The 23,461-nt window shown below is 39.6% G+C and overlaps 1 protein-coding gene across 3 annotated transcripts in view; it reads right to left on the reverse strand.

Annotated features, from left to right (window-relative positions):
* Positions 1–7,715: 7,715 nt before the first annotated feature.
* The window catches only part of LOC110076625 (1-acylglycerol-3-phosphate O-acyltransferase Pnpla3), a 59,621-nt gene continuing 43,875 nt past the window's right edge, over positions 7,716–23,461 (reverse strand). For all 3 annotated transcript variants that reach the window (XM_073000834.2, XM_020788906.3, XM_078394207.1), the window contains exons 4-9: positions 22,758–22,967; positions 17,087–17,147; positions 15,468–15,686; positions 14,291–14,423; positions 10,879–10,995; positions 7,716–9,351 (exon numbers count right to left, since the gene is read on the reverse strand). In XM_073000834.2, the coding sequence (XP_072856935.2) occupies positions 9,078–9,351; positions 10,879–10,995; positions 14,291–14,423; positions 15,468–15,686; positions 17,087–17,147; positions 22,758–22,967 (1,014 nt within the window). In that variant the 3' untranslated portion in view covers positions 7,716–9,077. The remainder of the gene's footprint in view (positions 9,352–10,878; positions 10,996–14,290; positions 14,424–15,467; positions 15,687–17,086; positions 17,148–22,757; positions 22,968–23,461) is intronic.

Genomic DNA, 23,461 nt, shown 5'->3' on the forward strand with positions numbered 1-23,461 from the left:
TTCCCCCCTTTCCTTTTTTGCTGAGGAAGTGGCAACTGCTCCTCCGATTAGAAATCAGAACCACAAATTCTTGTCTCTGCCCAAGTTAGTAGTAATTTTTTATTTCCTTTTTTTAAAAAAAAAACCTTTAATTTTAAAGATATCCCAGTAGTTGGGCGGGGCTGCAAGTAACTTCGCAATTTCCCCTGCCAAAGAAGAGCTCGCAGTTTCAAAAGGCGGCTATATGTGTGGAGATATATACATATTACCTGGTGATACTTTGTTTGAAGTGTGGGGATGTGATATCCAAACGACAGTTATCTGAGGTGTCGTTTGAAAGCCACACCTCCAATACACTTTTGTGTTGTTTTTACCTTACCTCTAAGAAACAAGCCTGGCACAGCCACCTGCCATGAATTTTTGGGACTTCATGTATAATTTTTCTGCATTATCCACAAGACGTCAGTGCAAGGCCTAAAGAAGTGGCCTTGTCCCCTGAAAGCTTGCTGGTTGATTTTTGTTTTGTTTCGTTTTTAGTAGTCTAATAAAGGTGTCCCCTGCTCCTGCAATTGTGTGAGGACCACACGGCTCTCTTTGGTGTTTTTTTTTTTCACAATATGTGTCATAGTTAATACAGGATATGAGAGGTGGGAGACGGGTTAAGGTTTCCAGATTTAAAATTTTATATATATCCCTTACTCGCTTCCTTCAGATTACCTTCATGTGACATACTGAGTGTGTAGCATCAAACTTCTGCAGATCTCAGGAGATCATCTCAACCGATCTTAACCACTAGATCAGGGTGTGTAGGACTGCAGCCTAAAGGTTTTCGTCGTCATCGTTTTGTCGTGTCCAACTCTTTGTGACCCCATGGACCAGAGCACGTCAGGCCCTCCTGTCTTCCACTGCCTCCCGGAGTTGTGTCAAATTCATGTTGGTCGCTTCGATGACACTGTCTAACCATCTTGTCCTCTGTCGTCCCCTTCTCCTCTTGCCTTCACACTTTCCCAACATCCGTCTTTTCCAGGGAGTCTTCTCATGGCAATTCCACACGCCCTCAGTAAATGAAATAAGACTTAAATCAGAAAAAACTGCTGTTCGATGCTGTGGTTTATTTCCGCCTGGATACCTTGCTTTTTAAAAATGCTGAATTACGCTCCACTCCCCCCTTTTTCTACCTGGAGAGGTGACGGCAGAGGACGCTGTATCCCTGTATGTTAAAGAACTTGGTATCAATGTTACACTTTTAGTTTGCTTATAAACTAGGATCGCTCTGTCCCTTGGCGTCTTGCAAGGAAAAGTCCTTGGATTACTTTCGACAGAGAAAACTAGTTCAAGCGTCCTCTGAAGTTCCGAGGTGAAGGAAAGGCGGTGTGACGCTACCCTTTTTCTAGCTCTGTGAGGCGGACCGGCGGAAGACTCTTGTGATTGGAGCGCAGAGCGGCCGAAGAGGGCGGGGCTTTGTCACGCGGAAGCTGCGAAGGCAAGGGGTGGAGCTGAAGCCCTCCTTGAAGTGCCAATCAGTCCTTAGGATCCCCAGGATTAATGTCGAGAATCAAGGTTCCAACGCCTCCCGCATTGCAACTTTTGAGCAGCAGATTTTCTTAAAATCCCAGCGGCAGATGCCCAGGATCCATTGGCATGTTCTTCAGCCCCGCTGGAGGAGCATTATTGTGCAGCCACTAGTCGAGGTGGGGTGGAGTGGGGGGAAGTGGTCGAAGCACAGGTTTGCTAGGTAAAACCAAACATGTAAAAGGAAGGACAATGGAAGAAGAGGCACACAACATGATGGGTCATCAGTTGTAAAGATAAAGGATAGGACACAGGTGGCAGATGCTCTTTTTTTCTCTTAAAACAATGATTCCAGTTTTGATGGTTGCAAAGGCAAGACATGCATAAGTTCTATTGCAAATAGGAAAGTTATAAGTGTGATTATGTTCCAGCATATTTCCCATTGGCTCTGCCAGATCGTTCCCTCCCTCCACTCCCTGGAGGCACCCGCAGGCTTCTCGGATTGGCCCCTGCTTCGAGTCTCGCAGGGAGAGAAAGACTCGGTAGGGAAGGGGATCTTGTGCATCCCGCGCTGCTCAAGGCAGAAGGAGCTGACAGGCCCTCTCCCTTGCCTGCTTAGGATGGCCTGGGTGCTCGCTTGGCTTTCGGCACCCCAGTCATTGTCCACAGGCGCATGAAAGGTTTTAACTAAAGCCTAGAAAAGGAGCCATCGTGCAATCCACCCGTCAGACTGCTTGGAAAATGCTGCTCTCCTTATACACTCAATAGGGCTCTGTGTGTGTGTGTGTGGAAATGAGGGGGCTGATCTCTGGATGGCAGCTTTTCCCGTCCCTCTGGATTCCTGCCTCCCCCAGCTTCAGCAGCGAAGTCATAATTTGGAGTGTGCGCATGATAAGTGAAGTAGAGGGACATGCACATGGAATGTGTTTGTGTGTCCCACACAGGAACCCTGTACTTCTGAATTTGTGACTACACTACTGTATGGTAATATAAGACATACAATTCAATGCTTAGGGCTGAATGATCAAGCCCAAGTGAAAAAAAAATTCAAGCCTTGCTCAAACATTAAGATATACTGGGCCCCTAGAGTGCCAGAAATATCTGGGGACCAAAAAAGTTGAAGCTCAGGCTTTCCTGCTTTGGATACATCACAAGAAGGCAGCATTCTTGGGGGCAGGGGGATGCTGGGAAAGGTGGAAGGCAGCAGGAATAAAAGGAAAACCAAATGCAAGATGGGCTGACTTCCTAAAGGAACCCACAGGCTTGAGTTTGCAAGAGCTGAGCAGGGCAGTTGAGGGCAGGACATTTTAGAGATTGCTCATTCATAGGGTCACTATAAGTCAAAGGCAACTTGACAGCCAATAACAAGCACAACATGTGGTAGGTCTTACCAGGTCCTGATCACCCATGAAAAGCAGTGTGTAGCCTAAAACAGAAAAGAGGACTCTGTGGGCGTTTCAAATCTACTTCAGTTTTTAAAAGAACCCCAGTGTGATGGACTACTGATCACATTTCGTTGGATTAACTATATCCAGCTTAGCAAGACTTATTTAAGAGGCAGAGACCTTAGGAGCAAGTAGCACGTTGCCTTTCACATGGCAATAAGAAAACAAACCCTTAATTCAAAGCCCAAACAGCGGCTTTTCAAGTATAGATATGTATTCAAGTTTTTAATGCTAAATAATGCAGTCTGCAAATTCATTAAAAGGGTGCCACAGGTTTACTAGGTAAAACCAAACATGTAAAAGGAAGGACAATGGAAGAAGAGGCACACAACATGATGGGTCGTCAGTTATAAAAATAAAGGATAGGACAGAGGTGGCAGATGCTTTCCTTTTGTCTCTTAAAGCAATGATTCCAGATTTGATGGTTGCAAAGGCAAGACATGCATAAGTTCCATTGCAAATAGGAAAGTTATAAGTGTGATTATTTTCCAGCACATTCTTGCTACTTGTTCTCTGTGTAAATTCTTTTATGTTCTGATTGCTAGAAGTTATGAAACCATGGCTGAAATTCAGTAAAGTTATGCTGCATAAATTTGATGACAACAGTAGCAGCAGTATTTTGTGAATAGGTTTCCTATCCCCCTCTCCCAGATCCTCAGACTCTGGAGGAGTCTTTGGGGACAGTGGGGTGGGAGTCTTATATGCTTGCAAATTGCTGACCCCAGTGAGGCAGGACCAGCAGCAGATGTCATTTTCAGACATTTAAGACTTGTTGGCCCCATTCTGCTGTCTTCCTGAGGATGAAAGGGATCCCAAGGGAGCCTAGGAACCAGAGGGCGAGTAGGAGAATAGGGAACATTTATTTAGCAATATATGGCCACAGCTGATGGTGTCATTAGGCTTATTCAGAATAAATGTACATTTCTAGATTTCAGCCTGTTCATTGTGATGTATCCTATAGGACTTTGTTAAATATTCAAACATGTATTATCAAAGAAAGCATACTTTCTTGCACCTGAAGTGTTAAATATATTGAAACTGGCTTGTACAGTTCCCACAGTCAGAAATAAAACAGGAAAACAGTACATGTTTTTATCTGAAATCCTGCTGGTGCAACTACATCTGCAGAAAGTTGATATTATCATCAACACAGGGAGATTCAGAAATCAAATATTTCCTACTTCCACACAATGAAAGGAATTACATGAGAGCTCCAGAACGGACATCATCAGCCTTCTTCAGGCTTTGTTGTGCAAACTGGATTTCAGCCAGCATCTAATAAAATATATATACAGTCAAGCTGATTCTGACTCAGAATGATCTAGTGCACTGGTTCTTAACCTTGGGTTACTCAGGAGTTTTGGACTGCAACTCCCAGAAGCCTTCATCACCAGCTGCCCTGACTGAGGTTTCTGGGAGTTGCAGTTCCAAAGCATCTGAGTAACAAAGGTTAAGAACCACTGATCTAGTGTTTTCTACGTATAAAGTACTCGGAGGCAATTTTCCAGTCCCTCCTTTTGGTGGTTCTCTAGGATTAGCCATGCACACCTGAGTAATTTCAACTGGCTGTTTTCCCATGAAGCACAGTGGATATTCACAGCCATGTGTTCCTATTGACTTATACCAGCATCTCCTATAGCTTAATTTAAATGCCTGTGGACTCCTCTCTCATCCTATCTAAGGGCTGTAATTTAATGTAAACTGTATGGCTTCAACATCAGGCACTTCTGCTTCCTTTACTGTGTTGTTTACCATCTTGCCTGATGAAAAGTTCTAGAAAAATCAGGTGCTGACAAGCTACAGTATTACTATCCACTTGCTCTTAAAGTTAATGTCCTCATGTGAATTTTGATTTTTTTTTTTTTACAATCCCAAGGCTATCTTTGTAAAATGTAAAAAGTCTGCAACAAGTTAATAGTTATTCAGAATTTCTGATGAAATTGAGAATACAGTCACTGTGTCAATGTGAACATCATAACAATGGAATACTTTATTTCAGAACTAGGGAACCTTTGGCCCAACAGACATTGGTATAAACTCCCATTAGCTTTAGGACTATATCCAATGGTCAAAGATAAGAGATGATGCAAGAATATCTAAAGGGTGCAAGATTCCTTATTCCATGTATTCCAAGTTCATTTCTATCACGTCTGACTAATTAGTACTTTTCTAATCAGGGAGCAGCTGCTCATATCAGAACACATACCCAACAAATCCTGCATAGTAAACAACTTTGCCTGGAAAAACTAACATTAAAAAGTCAGATTCTGAAAAAGCAAAGGCCTGCAGAGTCTTATTTTCAATAGCCTCTCTGAAATTTCATTGCAGTCACAAAAATATTTAGCTTCTGAACATCTCAAAAAAAGAACTCTGGACCCAAATGCTCTGTTAGAGATAGCTGCTGCAACATAGCAATAATCCTTTTTGTGTGTATACACATACACTTTGCACTCCTTCAAACATTTCCACCTTGGTTACATTACTCTAGTTAGACAATCTTTTTCAAACAGCATGGACTGCAGTAGCAACCAATTCAAAATAGGCTATTGCAAATAACTTTACATGTAAAATACTATTTTATCCTGTGAAATTGTATCTCAATTGTTTAACACAATTCTTACAATGTTGCCGTTAAGAACAGGGGCAACCAAAGTGAATACACACTCTGTAAGGGTTTTAGGTTTTCCATTAATATATGAATTAAGTCTCTGGCCAAAAAAAAGAGGAAAAGAAAATTAAGCTAGACTCAGATTGTACAGCTACTGTATCTACTTTGGTTCCAAAGAACTTTCACTAGCTATGTGAGAACAGAAAGGAATAAGAATTGGGGCACCAAATTGCAAACGCCTCAAATAAGAATGCAGTGGCTGAAATCCTGTTGCTTGGAGTAATATATCACAATACAGTGGTGCCTCGCACAACGACTGCTTCATACAACGATGAATTCACACAGCGATGGGTTTTTTTGAGGAATTTCCCCCACCGTTTAACGATGTTCTCTATGGGGGAATTTCACTTAACGATGTCCCTTTTTGCTCATTTAAAAGTGTCTTAAAATGTTTGAAACCTGTTTTAAATGCTTGGATTCCATAGTGCACCTTGTGAAACATGTGCAAACTTAATTTGGTTTTGTTCTGAGTCTTCATTAATTTTTGATGATTTTTTTATTTTCCCCATTTAAATCAATTGAATGGACAGTTCAATTCATTTAAATAGGGAAAACAAAAAATCACCAAAAATTAAGGACGACTCAGAACAACACCAAATTAAGTTTGCATAGGGTTCAGGAGGTGGGCTAACGACTGCAAGCATTTACAACCTGTTCCAAACATTGTAAGACACTTAAAAATGAGCGAAAAGGGACATCGGAAAAGACTTCAAAAGCACTGAAGCCGGCTTCAGTGCTTTTGAAGCTCTTCCGTTTTCGCTCATTTTTAAGGGTCTTACAATGTTTGGAACAGGTTTAAATGCTTGCAATCATTAGCCCACCTCCTGAACCCTATGCAAACTTAATTTGGTGTTGTTCTGAGTCGTCCTTAATTTTTGGTGATTTTTTGAATTTTCTCTCATTGGAATGCATTGGACGGAAAGTTCAATACATTCCAATGAGAGAAAATTCAAAAAATCACTAAAAATTAAGGACGACTCTGAACAACATCAAATTAAGTTTGCATAGGTTTCAGGAGGTGGACTAACCATTGCAATCATTTAAAACAGTGTCCAAACATTGTAAGACACTTTTACAGGAGCGAAAAAGGACTTCGCAAAGGCATTGAAATGTATTGAGTCGGCTTCAATACATTCCAATATAGGAAACATTGTTTCACTCAACGATGTTTCCTATGGGGATTTTCACTGAACGATGGCAATCTGTTCCAATTGGAACGGATTAACCAGTTTTCAATTCATTCCTATGGGAAATGGTGTTTCACAGAACGATGTTTCACACAACGTTGATTTTTTTGGAACCAATTAACATCGTTGTGTGAGGCACCAGTGTACTTAGGGCAAAAGAATCAGTGGGGATTTGGTAAGTCAATTCTTCCATAGGCCCCATTGATTCAAATGGGCCTACTCAAGTTGCAACGTAGGGAGCAACGACATTGCCCAAATAATTTTAAAGTTGTGTCAAGGTGTTATTGTATTGATTCATGAAATGTACTTTGTGTCACTAAGCCTCATCCTCATGGGACAGCATCAATTGAACTGATTTGATTTGGTGCTGGGGACGACACTGCTCTTTAAATGGCCTTAAATAGAACCAGGGGTGGCACTTTGATCCACATATGAGTCTGCCCTGACTCTGCATGCATTCTGTCCTTGTCCATAAACATCTTGTTTGGAGTCTTTATTTATTTTTGTATTCTCGAAGGCTTTCACGGCCAGGATCTGATAGTTGTTGTGGGTTTTTCAGGCTCTTTGGCCGTGTTCTGAAGGTTGTTGTTCCTGACGTTTCGCCAGTCTCTGTGGCCAGCATCTTCAGAGGACAGGAGTAGGAACTCTGTCCACGCTCTGTTGCAACAATAAAGACAAATGGTTTCTTTAATTTTTTTAAAAAAAGAAACAGTTTGGACAGCAGGCATAACTGTTGATTTCCTGATAGGACAGCATTCAGGACCACCTCAAACACATTACCAAGATATCAGCATAGGGAATGCCCTCCCCCAAAATATGATACAGTCAATCACACAACCAAAAAAAAGTGAAAAAAGAGCTCAATGTAGAGTGACAGTGAAGCACTCTCATATTGTTGGTTTTTTTTAAAAAAATAAATGAACACCCAAAGAATTGTTTTTATTTTGCTTCTTTTAAGAAATCTGTGGTTTTTGTAATAATTGCTATCAGTTCATTTTTGAAATACAATTTAAAATATAAAGAATGAATACAAGACTTCACAAAAATGCATCAAAACAGTAGCTTGGATTAAACAGCACCAAAGACTATATTAATTATACGATTATAAAAAGTCAGTTGCAACAGGATTTTAAATTTAACACTTTGGGCAACATTTTTAACATCAATTTAAGGTAATCTCTTCCATCCATACCAGAACATAGCACTTCTTCATGTTTTCATTATAAATCACAATACCGTTTAACATTTGTTTAATTTTTTTTAACATGAACCCTACCCACTGGTAACAATTAAAATGATTTGATATTATACAATATTTCTCATTCAGTAAAGACTGGGCATTTGAATTTAGCAAAATATGGACTAGATTTATTATGATTATTTCAGAGATTATCACATACATGTAACTTTTCAGATTTTTCTTGTTGAATTCTTCTATATTAATTTGGGAATAGTTAAGATCAAACCCAACCTGATGAATTCCACAAATTTCAGCTCATACTCTTGTCTATTTACTTATGCCTCAATAACATCTCCAGAAAAGTTCTTCCTTAGACCAATGTGATACTGTATACTGGGGGGGAGGCTTGCAACTAACTTCCTTCAGTAAAATATTTTAAAGTATAGTTTATTAGGAATTTAATTTAGCCCTTAAGGAACTGGTGTAAACCAGCACATGTGTATCACCCTGCCATCAGGACTGCATCTGTTTGAAAAAGTATTCTGGAAAAATAAGTGCTGGTTCAATGCAAACACTATTCCTAGATTATCCTGAAAAAGAATGAAGACAGTAGTAACCGAGATAGCTATACTTCCTACCAGTATAACACATTTCAACATAAGGCAAGTAAAAATATTAGAGGCTTCCAAAAATGTCCTATATGCCGTATCTATTTTAAGTACAATTTGCTTGATTTTACTCAAGTGCTAAACACCATTTATAAAGATAAACAAAAAAGAAACAATGTTTTAAAAGTTAAATACTTTAAAAAGCTACATTTTCACTATAAATGCTTGTCCAAATATAAAACAGAGGAGGATTGGAATCCTGCTGAAACATCTTGTTTGGATGAACAGTAGTCTATTGCACCAGGGTCTTTTTAACCCTTAACCCATTATCAGGAATCTAGACCAGAATAACATATTTATCTTTCCACAAGAGATTCACCCAAGGCAATTCATCATCTATTGTAAACAGAGTCTTCCTGAAGACTATTTGGCAACATGCTAGATGAACACGTGACTTTCAGGACTGAGATTGCTTTGAATGATGTTGTGATTCTCAAGTTAGTCTTCAGAGGCAGTTTGGAAGCTGTTCTCAGAGGAGGAGTCAACATTTGCTTCCACTCCAGATTGTCCAGAATTCATGAAAAAGGAGGGAGCAGACACAAAGCCTTCACTAATGTCTTTCTCCACTAAGTCTTCACAGTATGGAAGATCCCAAAGCCATTCCTCAAGGTGTGTAGAAGAATGAGCCATTTTAGGCGGGCAACAGGAAGAGTGAATACTTGTGTCTAATGGTGCCGTGTGGCATTTTCTGAGCAAGATACCACTTTCTTTACTGAAAAAGGAGAAAAAAGGTTTTGAAATTATTCAGCAACATTTGATTTTTAGTCATTTATAAACATGGGACATGGTCCCCATTTGGCCTTATAACCGACTGAATGAGTATTTTTTTTAATTTACAAATAATCACTGTATTCTCTGGTTAAAGTAAGAGCATTTTTAACATATCAACTTGTTTATTTTCCACTTTGAGTTTCACATGTCCTATGTTCTTCCTTTTGTACTTGCACCATTTCTTCAGGTGCAAATAATGAAGAAGATATATGCATCGTGGCACTAATGATCAAGCTCTCATGCACAGACGTGAAGCCACAGATGTGGGCAGCAGCTAAATGAAAAGATGAGCATTAAATATATAATTAAAAGAGGGTTTCAGAGGGAAGAATAATTAAGAAAAATAATGGATAGAAAAAAAGAAGGGTACTGGGTGCTCTTTGTCATAAAAGAATATGGATATTATCAGAAAACATGGATGCACAGGTTATTAATATATTTCATACATCCTATCTAATTTACATTCTTCAAAACTCTTTACATGTGAGTGTATGCACCTCAAATTACATTGTATGCTACAATATAAAAATTCATATAAATCTTCCAGAAAAAGATAAAACATTTCTGATATTTTGAAGAGTCTCAGAAACAAATCCCAATTGCAGAAGTTATTTTTGGAGTTAGTATTTGAATTATTGGTTGTGGAGACATAATTTGTCTGGTCTCCTAACCTGTTAATTTCAATTTCTAATTTGAACCCCTATGGACCCAAAATACACTTAGTGTCAATTGTGTATGAGTAGTTAGCATGCGTATTAAAAAAAACAACAACAACCACTGAATAGTTGTCACAGATGTGAAACAAAATGAAAACTATGAACTGTAGGGGACCCTGCCACTCCACGGTCCTAACAGAAACAGCCCAAAATGAAGCTGATATTCATCCCAGGACGGATGCTTCTGCAGGCACCAACTACTACTTCCTTCCTAGAGCAAATAGTGGTTGTGTGTGATTCTCTTTAGGACTGCGAGGGGGGGGGAGAGCACTGCTCTCCACATTCATGATCTCTTCCCACATCTGGATTCTGCACAGAATTAGGCTAAAAACAGATAGTCCCTAGAAGGGCTTCCTACCTACTGGAAGTGTCTCGGTGTCATAACAGGAGTTTTCCCCACCCCTGGGATTATGCAAATTAGATTTCTCTACTTGGTGTTTGGTCTTCAGGATTCCACTGAAATCTGATTTCACAAACCCCCAAAGACTGCCTCAATCACCTCTCTGCCACACTGATGTGCTTCCAGCTCTAACTGCAAACTATAACATCTGTTTCCTGCCTTAGTATCACGTAATTTGCCTCCATACTGAATAGCAATGTAGGTACAAACACTACAGCACAGCTTATTACAACCAGAGGAGAGTGGCATACATGAGAAGAGGAAGGGAGATACAAGGTTGGCAAGACAGTTCCAAATTTTTAACAAGAAGTCAAACAGAAACATTGCCAATACACCCTAACTCACAACATACCTGGAAAAACTCAGTAACCTTTGTCTTGCTTTGGAATACACTGCACCCATAATTTGACGAAACTGTTCCTGCATCCATCGCACATCATCAGGAATATCAGGAAACCAATCTACTAATCTGCAAATATGAAAGAGATCAATGTTTCAGAAAGAACCCAGATTTGAGAAAATCCCACAGGGAGTTAAATAAAGAAGCACACTATTCTGCTAAAGCTACTTACTGAAAGAAGCATATGCCCACTACCACCAATCCTTTTCAGCATTTTATGGTTAGATACCGTTTTTAATTTGGACTATGCTTTTATCTCTCTTTCTTTAATGGTACTGAGGGGGGAAATCAGAAAAACCTATTATTACTTGCATAGTATTTTAACAATTCAAAATAATTACACCCATTTCTAGAACCAGAATTATTTTTGTAGCCCATATAAAGTTATTCTCCATTAAACTTGAGATATATACCAATATTAATATTAACGTATAAGATGCTCTAGCATCCAGATTTCACACATCTGTTTATGAAAATGAACACAAATAATTCAAGGACTTGCAGATAAAATAGCTGCTTCCCTGTGACATGTAATATAGTTTTAAAAGAAATGTGCATAACAAGATGTTTCCCACAGAATTCCTCAACATATTTACTTGGACCTAAGTCCAACTGAACCTAATGGGGATTACTTTCAAGTACACACGTGCAGGCCTATCTGCAAAACAGGGATAATACTTGCACCATAGGATGATGATGTTTTTGTTTGTATTTGTCGTACGCAGAAATCGTCTACAGATGAGGCACGTGTTGTTAGGATTACTGAAAAGTCTATGAGGAACTTTAGCCACTAGGGAAATGTGCTGTATTGGCATAATGATTTGTACATTTTATAGCCAAATTCCAATTCAGAAATTATCTCAAGGACTGTGTTCTGATGTGGGCAGGATAAGGGCACAGAGGAGCAAACTAGACAAGGATAGATGTTTACCCATTTGGATTGTTTCTCATCAAACAAAGATGTGCCCTGCTCCCCACCCCTGACTCAGTCTGTGTCTGAATAAGGAAACATAGTGCTTTTGAAGAGGTTCCAACTCAATCCTTAGCTGAAGCTGTGCCAATATTTGTGTATTTCCAGATTTTGGTGGTGTTTGTACGTGTTCCATTCCCAGGAATGGAGAACCACAGAATCATAGAAGTTGGAAGTTCCTACCTACTGGAAGTGTCTCCCTACTCAATGCAGGAATCAAAGGATATCCACCAGATAGTTGTCTAAATTTCTCTTTAATGCCTCCAGTGTTGGAGCACTCAACCCCTCTCGAGGTAATTGGTTCCACTGTCTTACTGCTCTAACAGTTAAGAAGTTAATCTTGATATTCACCCAAAATTTGGCTTCCTGTTGCTTGAGCCCACTGTGGAGTGATCAAGAACTGTGGAGTGATTTGGCCCCTCCTTTGTATGATAGCCTTCCAAGTACAGTGTTTGAAAAGTGCTATCATCTCTCCTGTCATTCTTCTTTTCTCAGAGCTAAACATGCCCAGTTCTTTCAGTCTTTCCTCGTAGGAAAAACTACGTAGGAAAGACTACCTTGTTGCCCTCCTCTGAACTTGTTCCAGTTTGTCAGCATCCTTCTTGAAGTTCAGTGTCCTCAGAGTACTCAAGATGAGGCCTAAACTGTGCCAAATAGAGGGGAATGAGTACCTCACGGGATCTGGAGACTATAATTTTGTTAATGCAGCCTAAAATTGCATTTGCCTTTTTTGTAGCCACATCACACTGTTGGCTCATATTCAGCTTGTGATCTACAACAATTCCAAGATCCTTCTCACTCGTAGTATTGCTGAGCCAAGTACCCCCATCTTGTAACTTTGTTTTTGGTTTCTTTTTTCTAGATGCGGTACTTTATATTTATCCCTGTTGAATTTCATTCTGTTGTTTTCAGCCCAGTGCTAAAGTCTATCTAGATATTTTGAATTTTGTTTCTGTCTTCCAGGGTTTTTGCTATTCCACCCAATTCTGTGTCTTCTGCAAAACTAATTACTGTACTATTCCCTGCATCCTCTGATTCAGGTCAATAATAAAAATGTTGAAGAGCATTGGGCCCAGGACTAAGCTCTGGGGCACACCACTTGTTACTTCCTCCCAGCTTGTGAAAGAACTGTTAATCATCACTCTCTGAGTACAATTCTATAGCCAATTGTGTATCCACCTGACAGTTGTTCTGTCCCACCCACACCTAGTTAGCTATGGCAGTTTGTCAAAAGCTTTGCTGAAATCAAGATATACTATGTCTACAGCATTGCCTCCGTCTGTCAGGGAGGTTACCCAATCAAATAATAAGATCCAATTAGTCTGGCATGATTTGTTCTTGACAAGTCTGTGTTGGCTTCTAGTTATTATGGTTTATAATCTGTTTCAGACTCTTTCCTGGGATTGATGTCACGCTGACTCATCTGTTGTTCCCAGTTTCCATTTTTTTTGCTCTTTTTGAAGATCGGGACAACATTAGCCTGGCTCCAATCATCTGGCACCTCACCCGTTTTCCATGATTACAAGAAAATAATGCAATGGTTCTGAGAGTTCTTCAGAAATACAAATGACTATGACTTGAGTTGCAGCAATTACTCCACACCATCAGAATTGTTTCTGGCAAAACTATTTTACAACCACCAGCCCAAAGAACACAATACAATTAAAAGCACAAATTAGTTATTTCAAAGTTTGGTAGTAATGCCTCTGCAGTTCTGAAGAAAAGAAAACTGAAGTGGAGGTGGAGACAGGTGCTAACATTTTAAAGTGATGACCTAACCTACCAAGAAGAATGCAGGCATCTCAGTGCACACAATTGTAACAGTGTAACTAACAACAGATGTAACAGTATAACTAAACATTGTTTAAAACAAAAGGAAAAGTGGAAAGCTCGGAGACATTAAATACCAATGGAGATCAATTACTTTACGCTGCACTTTAACAAAACAACTGAAAGCAGCTACTGTAGCCTCACTCAAGGACCCTCCCAGTCGCAACAATTGATGTTTGCAGAAGAAGTCTTGGGCTTGGGAGGTGAAGCTGTCAGTCACTCAGCCAACGTTCTTCTTAAATATTACTGTTTTCCTCTTCTGGCTTTTAGTCATGCCACATTTTTATTTTTATTTTTATGTTTTTAACCTCACAAGTTAACATATTTAACATAAAGGACTTGTGGAATCTGCTGGTCCATGCTGAGAGTTCCCTTGGGTTCTCTGTTCTGTCCAGCTCATTTCTATGTATGCCTACTCAGGAAAAGGCTCCCAAAGCAATTAAACCACACAAAGCCTACATCACATCTACTCAGGCAAGCAAAGCCTAGTTATATGTTAACTCAAGAGAGACCCCCCAACACAACAGCTTCTTAGAGGTAAACTTCTAATGTTGTAACACTCACCTTAAGGCCACAAAATAGGCTGATTCAACTGGTAGAGTATACGGCAACATCATATAAGACATCAGTCGCATTGGTAGAAATTTGGAAAGCTGAGTGTAGAATCCACATCTCTCTTTACAAGCCTCCTGCAATGCTATCATTTACACAGTAATTAATCCTCAAGAGAAAAAAATAATGGCTTCTAGGTTCACTAAAAATGACTAAGCTTTGTTTGAATACTCCATAACATGTATGTCATATTAGAAGCCAGCTACAACTGCTGACTTCTACTATTCTAATTTTATTCATTAGTGACACACTTTGTCATCTGAGTTACTATGAGGACCTGGGCTTGCCTCCTTTCAACCAAATCAGACTCATCAAACAAAGGAAGAAAAATTAGGGATGTCTCCTCTGACTGCAGGTAATTCATATTTTCACACTTTGAAGTGTGAAAATAAGAATAACCTGTAGTCAGAGAGTCATACTTAATTTTAGAGAGCTGAAAGTTAAGTGTATCCCGATTTTCAAAAATACAACTACTAGTAAACATCCAATCTCAGCCTCCTGTAAATGGAAGTTGAGTATGGAGTAAACAACAAACATAAGGAAGAAGGGAATTCGCTACTGAGGCCTGCTTGCTGAGTATACCTCTGCATTGATTTTAATTAGCAATCCCATCCTGCAATTATTTTACTTAAGGCACCATATATGTTCTTCTGCCATTAACAACTTTTACACAAAGGTAGCCATAGAAAACTACTCCAGGATGTATATCAAACTACATCCAAGTCCTTAGACAATTTTACTAAATCAATTTGCACAATATGAAAAGCACTCCATATACTGAATGTTTATCTAACTAAGTATTCATAACATACTTCTCAACCTTTACAGTATCTTACATGAAAATACCAGCTAACAGACATTAGGCAACAAATTATCTTATATCTTTTTATACTGCATGTGAACCAACAAGATTTCAGCACAACAGTATTGTTTTCTAGAATAACACTTTAAAACCCCATTGACTTCACTTTGCAAAATTTAAATATACATGGAACTCTCACACTGAATTCATCTGGGAATATGTAAAAACTGAACTCTGCCTGGACTGTACCCACTGTTATCTGTGCCTACCATTACTAATTACTGCAACAATTTATAATAAAAAGAGGTGATGCTTTTGATGTTTTACCTTTACGAAGTCTAGGAGGTAGGTTCTCAAAAATGGTTCCATCCAATGGCCAAGCAGCTAACCTCAGCTGGTCAATAAGCATTTCTTTGTTTTGCATGCCTTTTTTGCACTGACTTGCTGCAACAGCTTTTCTATCAATACATTTTGGGATTTGTGTGTGTTCCTCCTGGCCCTCCCTTGTTAAGGCCAAATCAATGGAGATAGAATCCTGCACTATGCCTAGGAGACAAAATGTAAGAGTTTTTAATTCCAAAGTATGGCAGATACCACAGTGCATAACACAGCAGCTATAGGAAAGAAAGATTTCCAAAATTAATAATAATAATTGCATATGGTCAAGGCAATTCTGACTTATGGCAACTCTTGCCAGGGTTTTCTAGGTAGGGAATACATAGAAGTGGTTTGCCATTCCCTTCTGAGTGTTTGGGGTAACAGCCAAGGTACCTACATTTTACTGTATGTATGAACACAATGTTGAATCTCAAAAACAAACCTAAGGCCACTTTTTATTTTCCAATCCCTACCATGTTGGAAGCCAATGAAGTTTAGGGTCCAACAACATCTAGAGGGCCACAGGTTGTCCAAAACTGCTTTATTGCATAGGTGGAATAAGATGAAAGGAGATGGCCCTGTAGATATCTAGATCTCAGATTTTGCCAGTTAAAACCAGCATTTTGAACTGGGTTAAAAACAGGCAGGGAGTCAATGAATATGATGCTAAACATTGGCTGAAATCGTGTCAGTGCAATTGCACACATGTGAGGCTGATGACATTATCAGCTGTAGGACCGGCAGCTGTGATTTTCAGACATTACAAACTGTCCCTCCTCGGTCTTGAAGTAGGAAGTCTTTGAACCAGGGTGGGATGGCATGTGATCATAAACCTTTAATTAATGACAAAACTCTGCATCTAATGACATCATCAGCCATAAGCTGATGATGTCACTAGATGCAGGGTTGGTTTTATTTTAATATTGTTGTTAGCCACCTAGAGTAGACTTCAGTCTAAATGGGCAGGATATAAATAAAACAAAATAAATCAATAAATAAGAAGTTCTTGCAACAAGATTTCAGCCAATATATCCGGGGAAACACAAAGAACTGCAGTTTGAAACACCTGCAGGTTTTGTCCACTCCTCAAAGGCGGACTCTCCCAAGTGTGCTATACTAATTTCATCTGACTATTACCAGACAATGGCTGAAATCATATACCATAGATGTGCAGGCACAAATCAAAGTTATGCTCATAGTAGCCAGAACAGTGCAAAGGCAAAGCTGCTACTACAAAGCAGTTCTGTCAGCACATTGCACAGCAGTTGTAATAAGAACTGGATGACTGATTATGCAATCAGATTCTGTGATTCCATTGCCTCAGCATAATGCCCAGCAAATTTATATAGGTACAAACAGGATTTCAGCCAACAAAGGACACAAGCCAGTGTCTCTTTGTATACAGAAATAAACAGATTTTTTAAATTTGCTTTTATGGCCACTCCTCTAATAATATCACTTAATATGTCTCATAGCCTGTTCACCACCTACACAGCTGAATCACCAGGCTTCTTAGTATTCCATTAAATCACAGGCTTACTAACTTGAAATTACAAACAGTTACATACCATTTTCTTTCAAGTACCTAAGAGCATCCGAATACCCTTGTTCACAAAGCTCTCCTAGCACCTGAAAATAAGATGTCAGGAAAATATAAATTAACATTTTAGATGCTGATGAGAAAATGCTAATGTCTGGTGTAAGGGATATAAGAAGTGACAGAGGATGAATAAGAGCATACTTCATGAGATTAGATGCACACATTTTCCATAGTTCATAAAAATCAAGATACCGTTAGATTATAATTATGTTTTAAAAAAACACACCAGCATGAAATTCAAATTCCTAAATAGGTGAAAATGCATAGATTAACAATATGGAGGAGGAAAGCAAGAACACATGCATGGCTGACCCTCCCCCACTTGCCCATTTTATCAAACATGCAAATATGCAATTCTCCCAAGGAGATGGTCCCCTCCCCATTTTAGTCCAAAATATGGTTTCTCAGAAGATAGCCACTGAAATAGCTGAACCACCAGGCCACTTATTGCACAGATTCAGAATCCTACAAAAACAAAAAGAAAGAAAATAGAACATTTGTAATACATCTGAAAATTTTTTTTAAATATGTAGAAAATGTTCTGTATATTATAATTTTCTTTCACTTATAACTGTTTTTAGCACAAATAATTTGGCATCAAGTGGAGCAACCCTAACTCGCCTGAATTATCTTTCAAGATTATTATAATAGGTGTAGTCATGCTCATACCTAGTAAATTCAGTTCTTCAACAAAACTCCGGTGGGATATTGTGCTTCTGTATTCACAATTCAAAACACCAGAAAAATGGCCCAAAATTGTTGCATAATATTGTCCCTGCACAGCCAACAGGAAAAAAGGATGCTAAAGTTTACATAGCAAAGGGCAGCCTGAACGTTAGCAATACCAAGGCAGCAGTCCAGATGGTCTACAGGATCCCCTCTTCTGCTCACTATCATACACAGTGAAACCAAACGAGAGAAAATCCCAGAAACTAACTCCTTTTTTTCCATCAGTTAACCACTTCTCACTCAAACACAAAGCAATTGTCAGGATTGTCTTTTTGACAAGTGTGTAGGCAACATAGTTACAATACTCTGCAACAATATTGAGCCACTTTCTGCTGTTTTGAATCATGGATACAAAAATACATATCCTACATTCATAAAACAAAGGGTTTTTGAAGAATTGAATTTCCTGGCTTCTTTAAATAGAAATATAAGTATACATATACTGCACACAAATCTGAACAGCAACTTCCCTCATGCAGAATGACCCAGTGCTAGAGGATCCCAGAAGAAGAGCATATGATCTGTACTATGCTTGCTGGGAAAGGACATAAAAATAGCTAGGATGTGCTGCATTCCCTCTGTGCCAGGAAGAGGAAGAGACAGTAAGAAGAGAGAACAACCTAATATGAGATGCTGTTGGTTTGCTGGATCTTTTTTTGCCAGTTACCAAACAATTATATAGTGATAAGATGGGTGGAATGGTTGAAACAATGAAAATATGGGCACCAAAGCTCTGCTAACATCAAATTAGACCACCCAAGCCATAAAGTAGAAAAACAGTAATTTCACAGCTTAAACAAGAAAGCTTCTGAATAATTTTTCTCTATTCTTATTTAATATATTTTAAAACATTTTAACAATCAGACACAGACTCAATTTGTAATGTCCATTTGGCCAGGAAGAATTTTAAAAGTTCTGCTCATGAGAGTCAGATAATTGGGTCCTGATTAGATTACCCCAGATTTAGAGTTGATTTCCTTTTTGAAGACTTGTGTTAGGAGCCTGGTTTCAGACATGTTTAATGAATGTGCCCAGGGCTCAGACAAATACAACCATGCTTTTATAACGCAGAAACACTTTGAATATGCCTTACAAAATTGTATGTTGGTTCCTTGGAGATACATGGAATCTATTTATGGAGGACTGTCATTCCAATATTTTCTTTAATGCAAGCCTGATTTTTTTTAATGTTTTAAGAAAACCTATCTTTTCATTCTTATCCTACAGCCTTTCCCCATCCCCATATAAAGCTGCAACAATGTATCTGCTTGGAACACTCTTGCTAGTAAGCCAGTATATCAAAGTCACAATTTTTGCCTTTTGAAGGCTCTTTTTTGAGGATCAATATTTCAGCCACGGCACCTTGGATTCTTTGCAAATTTAAAAAATTGGTGGTTCAATCATTTGCTTTTGAGATAAGCCAATTTTGCCTTTTCTATTTATTTGATCTGTTTTAAATTTGGGGATATTCAGGATCACTTGTTTTTGCATGAGGATATAAAAGAGTTTTATATTTAAAAATCATAACTCAAAAAGACTTTGTCTGAACTTCCCCAACCTTGGTACAGAACAAAAGTAGACTGACTGTCACATCTGTGCCAGATCTGGTGCTGATCCAAAGTCCATTTTCAGTGTCATAAATTTTAGCTGCCTTGGGTCCTTTTTAAGGAGAAAGTTAGGACAAAAATGTTTTAAATAAATAAATTTAAATAAATAAATAAATAGAGTTGCCTCATAGAATGTTGATTTGTTCTGCTGCACAAAAACATCACTGTACTCTCATGCAGTGATAATACTGTCCCCAGTCCAAAAATATTAGACTAGTGATCCAAAGTCTGCAAGACCTTCCTGTGGCTTTTATGTGATGTTTTTGTCATGGAAAAGTCTTAGAGCTCTGTGAGCAACATATCATAAGAACACATTACAGAGGAAAAAATGTAGTTAAACATTTTTCTCACTAGGGAGATAGCAAACTCCTACAGCTTGTAGGAGATATTCTTGGCTTCTGTGGAGGAAAGCCAATCATCACAGAACAGAATAAGAATCTGTACACAGTATTTTCACCATGCTATATGGCTGAGTCATCTTGAATTCTATCAATTCTGTCTTGGGGGAGAGACAGCGAGCAAGGTGCGCTGCCAGCCCTTTTTCCCGAGCATCTGAACCACCACTGAGCGATGCCTGAGAGCGGAGCTTGCTCCTGGCCCATCCTCAAAGAGCGCCTCCAAGCCGCCAACAGCAGCTGCCGCCGCCTCCGCCTCTTCCAGGGAAGCGGCTCTCTGGCTCTCTTTTTCTTTCTCAGCACCCCCAGCACCAGCCTGGCCTCCGCACTCAGCGGTGCTTCTTCCTCCTCCTTTTTGTCCTGGTTCAGCCACCTCAGCTCTGGAGGCTGCCTGGGATTGCCTCGCAATGTTTGCTCCTTTGTTGTGGTGGGGGTAGCTACTGCTGCACCTTTTTTGAAGGGGGTCCTCAGAGGAAGGTTGCCGGATCTCCGTGTGTGGTGTGTGTGTGTGTGTGTTTGTGCATGCATGTGTACCCATGCGCACCTGTGGGGGCCCCCGCCCCACTCTGTTTAATTTCATGGGTACCGATGGGGGCTTTTCTCCTTTGGCAAGGCAATTGTGAAGGTTTTTTTAAACTTTATGTCATGCCCTCCTCTCCCCCGGCGCTCCCTCCCTTCTCCGTTTCTTCGTCCTGCTGCTGGTGGTGGTGGTAGTGAAGAAGGAACTGGAGGGGGTCGTGGCTGGCGATGAGGGCTCGTGCACCCCTCCTCCTCCTCCCTGGAGCCCCAGCCGGGTTAAGGAAACTCCTGGGCAGCTTCCTCGGGCTCTTGCTCCGCTTGGCAGAAAATCTGATGCGGCCCAGCCTTGCCCAGACTCTGCCTCCAGCGGCTCCCAGGTAAACTGAGTTTGAGACCTCTGAGTTAGATCATCTGTGTGTGCATGTTTGTGTATGTATATGCATATGCACATTAACAATTATATAGTTGCTGAAGTTTTTCTAATATATTTTTCTGCTCTCAGTATGTGGGACAGGATAATCTTTAAATTTTAGTACAGTGGGGTCTTGACTTGAGAACTTAATCCATATTGGAAGGCGGTTCTCAAGTCAAAAAGTCTGTAAGTCAAGTCTCCATTGACCTACAGTGCATTAAAAACCGATTAATCCCGTAACAGGCCGTTTTTGTTCCATTTTGGTTTTTTTCTGGTCTGTAAGTCAAATCTCAGTCTGCAAGTCAAACCTAAATTTTGCGGCCAGAGAAGTCTGTAACTCAAAAAGTCTGTAAGTCAAGCCGTCTGTAAGTCAAGGGTCCACTGTACAGAAATTTAAATGTGACCATTTTTGCTTGCTTATTTAGAGAAAAAAATTAATTTAATTGATGCATGCCAGCTTTGCCATAATGTCAGCCTACATCTGGGCATAAGAGAGTTATAACGTATTTCAAGTTATAATGTATCTTGTGCTTTTACACAATAATATATACCCCCAAATCTTAAGCAAACAATGAAATTGTTTGCATAACAATTTTTGTATTTGATAAGCAAGTGCTTCTGCAATAAAGCAAAAACAGAAACAGGGAAGAAATATAAAACATTATAAAAAGTCTTTGCAAACAATCTCAAATGGTTGAACAGTAATAGTACTGGAGAACATTTGATTATATGACTTCTTGGAACTTCTGCTGCATCAAAACTTCTAATCGTCCACATTCTTAAGTGTAAGCAATTACCATTCTTTACATAAGCCTTTCCCAAAACTGTTTTGCATATAACCCTCATAATCTCTAACTACAGGCCATGCTATCAGGATGGATGTGAATTACAGAGCAAAACATCTGGGGGGATCAAAGTCAACAAAGGCTGCTTCAGATAATCATTGAGATATATTATTTATATTTTTAAAAAGGTAAAGGTAAAGGTTCCCCTTGACAATTTTTGTCCAGTCATGTTCAACTCTAGGGGGCGGTGCTCATCCCCATTTCCAAACCATACAGCCAGCATTTCGTCCGAAGACAATCTTCCGTGGTCACATGGCCAGTGCGACATAGACCCGGAACGCTGTTTACCTTCCCACCGAAATGGTCCCTATTAATCTACTCGCATTTGCATGCTTTCGAACCGCTAGGTTGGCGGGAGCTGGGACAAGTGATGGGCGCTCACTCCATCACGTGGATTTGATATTACGACTGCTTGGTCTTCTGACCCTGCAACACAGGCTTCTGCAGTTTAGCGCACAGCGCCACCACGTCCCTTATTTATATTTTTATTCTGACTCTAACAGAATATGATAAGGGCTGCCTTAGACAACCAGGCCCCAAGCCATTTTGGGCTTTATAAGTTAAAATGAACACTTTAAATTAGGCCAAGAAAAATAACTGGCAATTTGTGTAGATCTTTTAGCACTGAAGTAACAATGATCTCAATACTAAAATATTGATACCCTCCTAAAAAGAAATGTTCCCAGTTAATTTAGATACTCGAGATACTTGAGATCAGAGGTCCCCAACCCCCGGTCCGTGACCCAGCAGCAGCCTGCAGCCTATGCAGACTGGGCTGTAGACACAGATCTCCTACCCCCCCACGAGCGGCCCCCGCGAACATGTTCTGTCTCCTGCAAGTGTACTGTGCACATGCGTGCGAACGTCCCCCGTAAGCGCAGCATGCACGCAATCAAGCTCCACCCATTTGCAGGCATGCTACACACACCCTCAATCGGTCCATGGATGAGAAAAGGTTGGGACCACTGCTCTAGATTATTACATCATCTTCCTGGGAGAGTTCTGTACAAATTTATTTAGTTACCACTTTGGGAAATGTCTATCGTTCCACAATAGCAACTTTCAAACACAAATGCTAATAAACTTAGAGAGATAGTTCCACTAAAAGGAAAAAAAAATGCAGACACATTACCTTGGGTTCTGGAGGAAAAAGTGCTTGAGTTAACCGGTACATATTCCCTAAGCTAAACTGAATGCTGGTGTTGGTTACGTTCATTTCATGGAAGTTTGCAGAGTTACCCTTCGGACAAATGTCACACTCCCCAGAAAAAGGTGAAATTGTGATGGTATTCTTTGAGTCGTACTGAGGTAAATTGTCACTTATTCCACCATCCACATAGCGCTGTAAAGAGCAAGAATCAGAAGGAAAGAGACAAAGCATCTTATTTGCTTAAGCAAAATCAGCTTTGCTTTGGTAGATCAGAGAAAAGTCACCTAGTATATTCAGAAATGAATTACAGGACGAATCAATACATCAGCTATGTACTAGAATCATATTTTGGGGTAATGATGGGAAAACCATTTGACTGGAAAGCTTTCAACAATCAGTATATTTTATGAGTGAGATAAGAAAACTGAGGGAGAAAGAAACCTACTTATGGTCATATAACCACTGAAATACCTGCACGTTTCTTACTGTACCTAATATGCATTGGTTCTTAACCTTTGTTACTCAGATATTTTTGGACTGCAACTCCCAGAAGCCTTCACAATCAGCTCTGCTTGCTGGGGTTTCTGGGAGTTGCAGTTCAAAAACACCTGAGTAACAAAGGTTAAGAACCACTGGTCTAGTGTTATCTAATTAGGTAAGAAGCTTGCGGGTACTGAAATAGATAT

This window comes from Pogona vitticeps, chromosome 5 (assembly GCF_051106095.1).
Source record: "Pogona vitticeps strain Pit_001003342236 chromosome 5, PviZW2.1, whole genome shotgun sequence".
Classification (NCBI taxonomy): domain Eukaryota; kingdom Metazoa; phylum Chordata; class Lepidosauria; order Squamata; family Agamidae; genus Pogona; species Pogona vitticeps.